This window comes from Pygocentrus nattereri, chromosome 12 (genome assembly GCF_015220715.1).
Source record: "Pygocentrus nattereri isolate fPygNat1 chromosome 12, fPygNat1.pri, whole genome shotgun sequence".
Classification (NCBI taxonomy): Eukaryota; Metazoa; Chordata; class Actinopteri; order Characiformes; family Serrasalmidae; genus Pygocentrus; species Pygocentrus nattereri.
This window is the reverse complement of record NC_051222.1, coordinates 22,400,976-22,409,914: the sequence shown is the minus strand read 5'-3', so window position 1 is coordinate 22,409,914 and position 8,939 is coordinate 22,400,976. Positions and strand designations below refer to the sequence as shown.

Below are 8,939 nucleotides of genomic sequence, written 5' to 3'. Positions count from 1 at the left end.
TTGAAGAACTAATTAATGAGGAAAACAAGAGAGAGAGGAGGACAATGGGGGGAGAGATAGTGGATCAGGAAGTGCAGAGAATTGGTAAGGTGGAAATGAGGGCAGCTTTAAAAAGGATGAAGAATGGAAAGGCAGTTGGTCCAGATGACATACCTGTGGAGGTATGGAGATGTTTAGGAGAGAAGGACTTTTTAACCAGCTTGTTTAACAAAATCCTGGAGAGTGAGAGGATGCCTGATGAGTGGAGAAGCAGTGTACTGGTCCCCCTTTTTAAGAACAAGTGTGATGTGCATAGCTGCAGTAACTACAGAGGTATAAAGTTGATGAGCCACACCATGAAGGTATGGGAAAGAGTTGATGAAGCAAGGCTAAGGCGAAAGGGTTCAGATCAGTGAGCAGCTGTTTGGTTTCATGCCCAGAAAGAGTACCACAGAGAGTGTTGGTAGAGAAGTACAGAGAAGGTCAGAAGGAGCTACATTGTGTCTTTGTGGATCTAGAGAAGGCATATGATAGGGTGCCAAGACAGGAACTGTGGTACTGTATGAGGAAGTCAGGTGTAGCTGAAAAGTATGTTAGGGTGGTGCAGGACATGTATGAGGATAGTGAGACAGTGGTGAGGTGTGCAGTTGGAGTGACAAATGGTTTCAAGGTGAAGGTAGGGTTACATCAGGGATCAGCTTTGAGCCCCTTCTTGTTTGCAATGGTGATGGACAGGTTGACAGATGAGGTCAGGCAGGAGGCTCCATGGACCATGATGTTTGCAGATGACATTATAATCTGTGGTGAGAGTAGAGAGCAGGTGGAAGAGAATCTGGAGAGGTGGAGGTTTGCACTGGAGAGGAGAGGAATGGAGGTCAGTAGAGACAAGACGGAATACATGTGTGTGAATGAGAGGGAGGCAGGTGGAAAGGTAAAGATGCAAGGAGTAGAGGTCGTAAAGGTGGATGACTTCAAATATTTTGGGTCAACCATCCAGAGCAATGGATAGTGTAGAAAAGAGGTGAAGAAGAGGGTGCAGGCAGGATGGAGTGGGTGGAGACGGATGTCAGGGCTGATGTGTGACAGAAGGATAGCAGCAAGAGTGAAAGGGAAGGTTTACAAGACAGTAGTGCGTCTTGCTATGATGTATGGTTTGGAGACTGTGGCTCTGTCTAAAAGACAGGAGGCTGAGCTGGAGGTGGCGGAGATGAAGATGCTGAGATTTTCGTTGGGAGTGACAAGGCTGGACAAGATTAGAAATGAGCAGATCAGAGGGACAGTGAAGGTGGAGCAGTTTGGAGATAAAGCCAGAGAGGCCAGGTTGAGATGGTTTGGACATGTTTTGAGGAGGGATAGTGGATATATTGGTCAAAGAATGTTGGAGATGTAGCTGCTGGGTAGAAGGAGAAGAGGTAGACCTCAGAGAAGGTTTATGGATATAGTGAAGGTGGACATGGAGATGGTTGGTGTAAAAGTAGAGGAGGCAGTGGATAGGGCAAGATGGAGGCAGATGATCCGCTGTGGCGACCCCTAAAGGGAGCAGCCGAAAGAAGAAGAAGATCCAGGGTGTATCCTGCCTTCCACCCGATGACCACTGGGATAGGCTCCAGCAACCCTGCCCCGCAACCCAGGAGAAGCAGCTTAGAAGATGTGTGTGTATATGTGTGTGTATGTGTGTGCGTGCATGTATATTTAGGACCAAAACTTTATTGATTCTCAAAATCAATTATATCATAAAACAATATCTCAGGCGTTAGTCAATGTATCCATTACCATTTCATGTAATAACTTCCTGTAATGAAGCTTTTAGAAGCTTTAAATGCTTTGGACGTCTGGTTCCTATGACCAGTGCTGACTCTGTAAGGTTCTGCAGAAATATTCTGGCCACTCTGAATGACTTTGTTTACATCTTACCAAATTATGCAGAAATATTATTTAAAAAAAAAAACAATTCTTGTTTACACACTTTAAAAGAGCATGTCATTATTTGTCACATATGAAACATAAATAATTATATACATATTGGCAGATTAATATATATAAAATATCTTGCATCATGTTTGAAAAATGCAGAAAGTAGGTTACAAAATATCCAATTTTCCCATTTTTAAAATCCCATTTTAAATATTTCACCACTTAATTAATCTAATGACATTTTCCTGCTTTCCTTTAGTCCTAAGTCTTTCTGCTTTGTTTTGATTATGCACAGGACAGGTTCACAGCATTGTGCTTAAGACCAAACTACTTTGGGGCCAGATTTATTAATACTTGGATTAACACTGAAAATTCTGTGACACACTCACTTGGTTTGTTCACTCAGGGCACGTATGTTTCATATCAAATGTGTATTAGCAACTATTTCGGAAAGCAAAAAGCCTTTTGTTGAAGGAAGACGCACCTTCATCTTAACATGTGGATGAACTTGTTCAGCTGCATTACGCTGTGGAGGTATTTAGGGAAGTCTACCACACTGTGGTTAGCAGCAAACTGTAGCGCTTGCTGTCACTTCTGTTTCATCTGCTTTGTACATTGTTTTCCAGCGTTGACCACAGGACAAGTTATTTTATTTGTTGCAAATTCTTCTGACAAGGAATGACCTCTACTTCAAACAAAACACTTTATTCACACGACAACAAGCTAGAAGGAGAATAAAATGGGGCACATGCTATCAAAAAAGTTCCTCAAGACTCAGCAGGTGGTTCTAATGGGCCTGGATTCAGCTGGGAAATCCACATTACTCTACAGGATCCAGCGAGGGGTCGTCATGCAAACCTCACCCACCGTAGGCTTCAATGTGTTGACCTTGGAACTGGACAAGAAGACGGTGTTTACCGTCTGGGACATAGGTGGGCAGGGGAGCATGAGAGCCTACTGGAAGTATTACTTGGAGAACTGCGAGGCTCTGGTGTTTGTGGTGGACGCTAGTGACCGTGCTAGAATGGAAGAGGCCAAGACAGCTCTGAAGAAAGTCCTGTCTGACCACAACATGACAGACATTCCTTTGATGGTCCTGGCCAACAAATCAGACCTGCCAGACGCAATGACAGTCAGCGAGGTGTCCAAGCAGCTGGATATGGATAGCTACAAGAACGGGGTTTGGGAGATCCAAGCATGCAGTGCTTTGAAAGGACTAGGACTCCAGCAGGCTTTTCAGTCTGTGGCCAAACTGATTCAGAACAACTGAGAGTGACAAGGTTGAAAACTAGAGAGGGATAGTTTGGTACTGAAGCATTAATACTTAAGTATCAATATTTTATTAATGTTATATTACAGTACTTAATCTCTTTAATCATTGGCTAATTATTTAGGAATTAATCAAAGGACATAGTGTTCAGCAACTACTATGAATTATTCAATCACTTCTGTGCAACTAATGTATGTATTAAGGAGCAGAAGTTTAGGCTCATATATGAAGAGTTCAGAGTATCAGTCTTGTTAATGGCTTTGGGATACAAGAATTTGTGTTAATCACATTATTAATTATCAACCTATTCTTTCTTCAAAACCATGCTGAAATGGATTTAAATATATAGGCAAGACAGTGGTTGGACACCCAAGAACCTTTTTACTTTATATTTAATTATTTCAAGCTAATGACAATGAAAAATCATTGAAATGGGGTATAAATATAGAAGCAGAGACAGAAGACTGGATGAGAGCTAAACCACACCTTATTGTTTTGTATGTAAACTGACAAAAACAGGGAAATGTAGAGGAAAAACATGCAATCATCTTCAAAGACACCTTTTAAACTGACTGACCGCAGTGTATTGAGATGAAGCACCAAAAAGATACGTTTTATGAGGGTAAGATTTATTTAATTAAGCCACAACTGAAATTTACTTTGCAAATACTGCTCTGAACAGCCAAGAACTTCATGGCTTGACTATGCTGACTGACTACCCGAGTGAACTGTCTTATTACCGGATAATACCATTATGCAAACTAAATGTATTAATAATGAAAAGTGAGATTATAAAATTGTATGACTAAGTTTCGCTTTATTGTATTAATACCTTTTGTGTGGAGGGAGTGCCGCAGACACATTTGACCTAGTGGGTGTGTCTCAGATGCCACCTTCATTGCTGATTAATACTTTTGATTCAATATAGAAATGAACAGCAAGTACGAAATAAACAGAAATGAGCAGTAAATGCGTGTTCAAAGTGATGATGGTTTCTAGTATGTCACCATTTTTACTCTGGTCTGTAATCAGTAGTTTTGATTTAAGCAGGCTGAGCTGCTACAAGATCCCTGCATAAGAGCCATTTTTATGCAAGATACACAGCTTTTGCATTAGGAGGTTTCAATGTAGACTGATTGAGGAGTATTCCGGATAGACCATGGCCCCAGCTTTGTCCTCAATGTCTGTTCCCGAGTGAACTCTAAAGACATATTTCACCGTTACAATTACCACATACAGTAATTTCAAAACATTTCCCTGTATTTAGCAAAAAACCCAATACCACCCAATGGGCAGGTGCTGAATTCCATCAGAACATGTCGTGCAAAACAAACTTTTGTACAACAATCAGTAATTCTTCAGTCAAAGGTATTTATAAATAAAGTGGTAAATATGTATAATTCATTCTTTCAGAGATCGTAGAAGTTTACCCGAGAGAATAATTTATGATGGAGGAAGTTTTTACAGACTCATAACTTTTTGCCTCATCATCTTGATGATCATCATCAGAATATCTTAGGGAAAGTGCTTCTACACTGACGCTCCAGTGTCCTAAAGTTGGCTAAAAGTGAAGAAGAACAGTTTTGATAAGATATTCTCTCATATCTGAATTCATAAGATCTGTATTGTTAGACTGTTAAATAGTCACACATTTCATTTTTCAGTCATCTGTTTATTCAGGGCATCGAGCAACTCTGTAATAGAGTCTATTATAAATGAGTTTCAAATCAACAGACTTGTATTCTTGTAAAATGATTGTCTATGTTAAGACATTAGGGTACTGGAATATTCCTTTCACTGTGCAAAATTACTCCACCAAGGTCTTCTCTGGATCTACTTCTGTTTCTTCAGACTGTGGTGAGACCTCTGTAGATCATTCCACGACTGATAGAGCAGCAATCCAGGCACCACCACCCAAACACCATTAAAGAAGACCAAGTAGACCCAGAGGTACAGCCAGTTACTGGTGTTCAGGTTAGGACTTCCTATCAGCCAGTCTGGACAGAAGGTCATCCAGCCTCCATACAGCTCACACACACACAGGGTGATTTGGACGAAGTGCCTGGAATAGAAAAAGAGGAGGGGTTAAAGTTTACACAGGGGCATGGCGTCACAGGCAGGCTCAAAGGCCAAGAAATACAACTACTGATTATGCAGTAGGAGTGAAGTACACTGATATGATCTCAATCCCAGTGGAAAAGCTGGTAGCCTTTTTGTAAGCTTAACAGTAATGTCTGCTACTCCTTCAAGTTCGGTTTGGGTTTGCTTCGGGTTTAGAATCACACTTTGAACCAGACATTGTCTGAAAGAATGTGTAGAGACTGTGTTTTAGTCTTTCTGACACAGAATGAACATTCCCATATTTATCATGATAGAAACACACACATATAACACCATAAAAAAAGCTAAATATAAGATAACAACTAAACATTAAAGAACTGTAATTTGATTATATTAATAACGTACAGCTACTAAAGTGCACCAAATATCTACTACTACAACTGAGTCAACTACTTATCATTCCTCTATCAGAGGCCAGGATAAGCTCAAACTGTGCAGGTTCATCTTGCTTTTCATGCATATTCTTTTACTGTCTCACCTGTAGTGCTTGTCTTTAACAACAGCATAGACCAAAAACAGTGCTAGAAACCCATCCAAGACAACTGTGAGCAGTTCCAGAGATACTATGGTTGGGTCTGAGTGTAGCCAGCGCTGGTCTGCCTTACCGTATTCTTTCCCTGCAGAGTATTACAGGCAGACATGAACAAAGCAGTATAAACCACTGAAGTATTAAGTACGGTTCTACTTCAAACGTCAAAACCGTGAAAGGTTGCGCACTACCGTTACTCATCACTAGATGTCGCTATATGCCTCTTTTCCAGCCTCTACATGCAGCACTATGCTGCACCCAAGAGGATTAAATCAAGCTTATTAAACAATATACAATATTAAAGGGGAATTCCACCGATGTTTTCAAGATAATTCAAGATGACTTTAAGACTTGTACATGATATACAATGTACATAAAGGCATTCAGAGTGGTTTGATGCGAAATGCTTTGCTCTAGAAAAACTTAGCGAGTCAGAATTGCTCACAGTGGTGGTCATGGGAACCAGACGTCTACAGCGTTTAATGCCTCTAAAAGCTCCCTCGCAGAAAGGTTTTTACATATAAAATGCTTACGAATTTGCTGATGGATGTCTAAAATATTGCTTTATGATAGTTTCGAGAGGAGGACTTGGCCTGAAATGTATTTTTAAGCTCTATTCATGGTGGAGGGGTCCCAGGGGTACTGTGAGGAAAAATAATTCCTAAAGAAAATGTATTTTTCAAAATGTACCACTATTTTACCATCACCAGCTTTACATTTAGGCACTCATAAGATACGTGCAGGTTCACTGGTTGCTTTGGGCAGTAGATAAAGTGGCAGTATGTGGGTTACAGACATTGTGACCCCTGGTTCCTATCACCACCAGTGTAAATGAACCGTCTCACACCAAACCGCTCTGAATGACGGTGTTTACCTCTCAACCACTGAATTACACTGGCAATTAAACCGTACTTAACCTACAGAGCTCTGCAAGCACGCTGTCTGAGGCTGCGACGGTTCCAACAAGTGACATATACACGAACGGGCCTTCCTGTCCAAGGGAAATGACCACAGGTGAGAAAGGGTGTTACCGGACCTAACTACGTCACTACTGTGACCAACACAGCCGAGTAAAGCGCTAACGTTACTCACCAGGGTGATGTGGACGATGGCGTCGTAAAACAACCAGACGAGGACCCACCTGTCTGTGGAAGAACACTTTCTCCCCCAAATCTGTGCAAATATGTAGCCGACGGCGAACTGCGCTGCACAGGCGAGCAGAGAGATGCCCGTAACTGGAGTGAAGAGCGCAGGCTCATCTACACTAACGGCTTCAGCCATGTCCAATTCAAATGAAAACACAGCGTCCTCGCTGTGACGCGTCGCTCATCAGCGGCCGAACCTGAACCGCCCTTACAGTTACGGGCTCGCGAACTCCGATCTCATTGGCTGCCACTGCAATCTCCCCACCCTAGACCCGCCCCCTCGGCGGAGATGGGCAGAGTCCACGTTTTGGAGCCAAATGTTTTGATCTGGTATCAAAGAAAAAACATCACTTCATTCTTCAGTTACAGAATGTAGTCCGTCTGTTTCTCTACATTCACCCTGTTCATGAGGGGTCAGGACCCCCAAAGGACCACCACAGGGCAGGTGTGGGAGGTGGGTCATTCTCAGTACAGCAGTGACACTGACGTGCTGGTAGGAGTGAGTCAGACACAGCAGCGCTGCTGGAGTATGTAAACACCGTGTCCACTGACTGTTCACTCTACTGGACACTCCTACCCTGTAGATGTGAAGCCAGAGATGACAGCTCATCTGCTGCCACAGTTTGTGTCGGTCATCGTCTAGTCCTTCATCAGTGGTCATAGGACACCGCCCCACTGGATATTTTTGGGTTGGTGGACTACACCCAGTCCAGCAGTGACACTGAGGTGTTCAAAAACTCCAGCAGCACTGCTGTGTCTGATCCACTCAGACCAGCACAACACACCACCACCACATCAGTGTCACTGCAGCGTTGAGAATGATCCACCACCTAAACAGCACCTGCTCTGTGAGGGTCCTGACCACTGAAGAGCAGGGGAAAAGGGGGCTAACAAGGTTTTCAGAAAAATGGATGGGCTACAGTCTGTAACTGTAGAACTATAAAGTGCACCTGTACGCTAAGTGGAGCTGATAAAATGGACAGTGGGTGTAGATACAAGAAGTTTTAATGTTATGACCCATTGGTGTAGAAAGCCATTTAAAGTCAGCCACTAGCTGTACAACTCCCTAACATTTAGAGCACTACTTGTGCTATGAAACCAGTTTCATAGGGTTTCATAGGGCTTAATTGGGGCTTCTGTGCCCTTCATGTAAAATCCTAAAGGTCGTATAGCTACTTAACCTCCTGACCACTATGGAACTCATCTGGAGCAGAGAGTGTGGATCAGACAGTGGATGTTTATAAATAAATAAATTAACAAATAAATTTACTGGAACTCAATGGATCAGGAAAATTCAATTGACCAGCAACAGAAAAGTAAAATTACAAATCCCATTGCTTTTGAAATGTTAAGAAGGTCTAAATGAAAATGTAAAGAGTATAAAGTATGCCTTGTCCATCTTGGGTCTTTTCATCTTGAGTAAAAGCACACGTATTCATTTTCAACACTACTTGAGAAAGCACAAGTCTTCTGAAGTGCAAGTATGTAAAGCATAATATACTAATGAAACTCAAATCAGGCATTTTCCACCCTTGTCCTAATGTTTGGAGCTGCAGTAAAACATCTGCTAGTGCTCAGGATTTTGGTGGCATGCTCCTTGATATTCATGATCCTATGGTTATTGAGGCAATGGGGTCTAAAAACAAAAAACAAAAAAAAAAAAACAAGGCAAGAATTTAAGATCGTTGTCCAGCTTCTCCTTGGTTGAAATTTCTAGTGCCCACTTCAGGTGTTTCTCAGTTGTCTGTTTTTGGGAAGCAAAAAGTCAGCACCCTGGACAGCGCACAACACCCCGTTAACATAACTATGTAACCTGCAACATTTGAAGCTGGGGGGGAACGAACAAACAAAAAACATATCCAGAACAGTGGAGGTAATCTCCCAGAGTCAGCATTGTGAGTGACACTCTGGGCCTCATGCAAGAACTAGATGTACAAAAACTTCAGTGATCCAACAAGTCATATAGGCCAAAGCTAAAAGG

The 8,939-nt window shown here is 42.1% G+C and overlaps 2 protein-coding genes across 2 annotated transcripts; one reads left to right on the top strand and one right to left on the bottom strand.

Annotated features, from left to right (window-relative positions):
* Nucleotides 1-2,466: 2,466 nt before the first annotated feature.
* On the top strand, nucleotides 2,467-4,133 carry arl11 (ADP-ribosylation factor-like 11). The gene has a single exon (XM_017699038.1). It carries the CDS (start codon nucleotides 2,633-2,635, stop codon nucleotides 3,161-3,163), a length of 531 nt encoding a protein of 176 aa, XP_017554527.1. The 5' UTR covers nucleotides 2,467-2,632; the 3' UTR covers nucleotides 3,164-4,133.
* A 681-nt stretch (nucleotides 4,134-4,814) lies between these two features.
* Nucleotides 4,815-7,159, bottom strand: ebpl (EBP like). Its single transcript, XM_017699037.2, has 4 exons — nucleotides 6,906-7,159; nucleotides 6,735-6,804; nucleotides 5,763-5,901; nucleotides 4,815-5,225 (listed from the first exon to the last, which is right to left on the bottom strand). Exons 1-4 carry the CDS (start codon nucleotides 7,092-7,094, stop codon nucleotides 4,997-4,999), a joined length of 627 nt encoding a protein of 208 aa, XP_017554526.1. The 5' UTR covers nucleotides 7,095-7,159; the 3' UTR covers nucleotides 4,815-4,996.
* Between the last annotated feature and the right edge of the window lie 1,780 nt (nucleotides 7,160-8,939).

Bases quoted from the DNA above. Each gene is read 5' to 3' on its own strand.
- arl11 (XM_017699038.1), top strand. From the start codon at position 2,633: ATGGGGCACATGCTATCAAAAAAGTTCCTCAAGACTCAGCAGGTGGTT.
- ebpl (XM_017699037.2), bottom strand. From the start codon at position 7,094: ATGGCTGAAGCCGTTAGTGTAGATGAGCCTGCGCTCTTCACTCCAGTT. The intron at 6,805-6,905 runs GTGAGTAACGTT...TCCCTTGGACAG, and splicing joins CCATCGTCCACATCACCCTG to GAAGGCCCGTTCGTGTATAT. The intron at 5,902-6,734 runs GTAGGTTAAGTA...AATACTCTGCAG, and splicing joins CAGCGTGCTTGCAGAGCTCT to GGAAAGAATACGGTAAGGCA.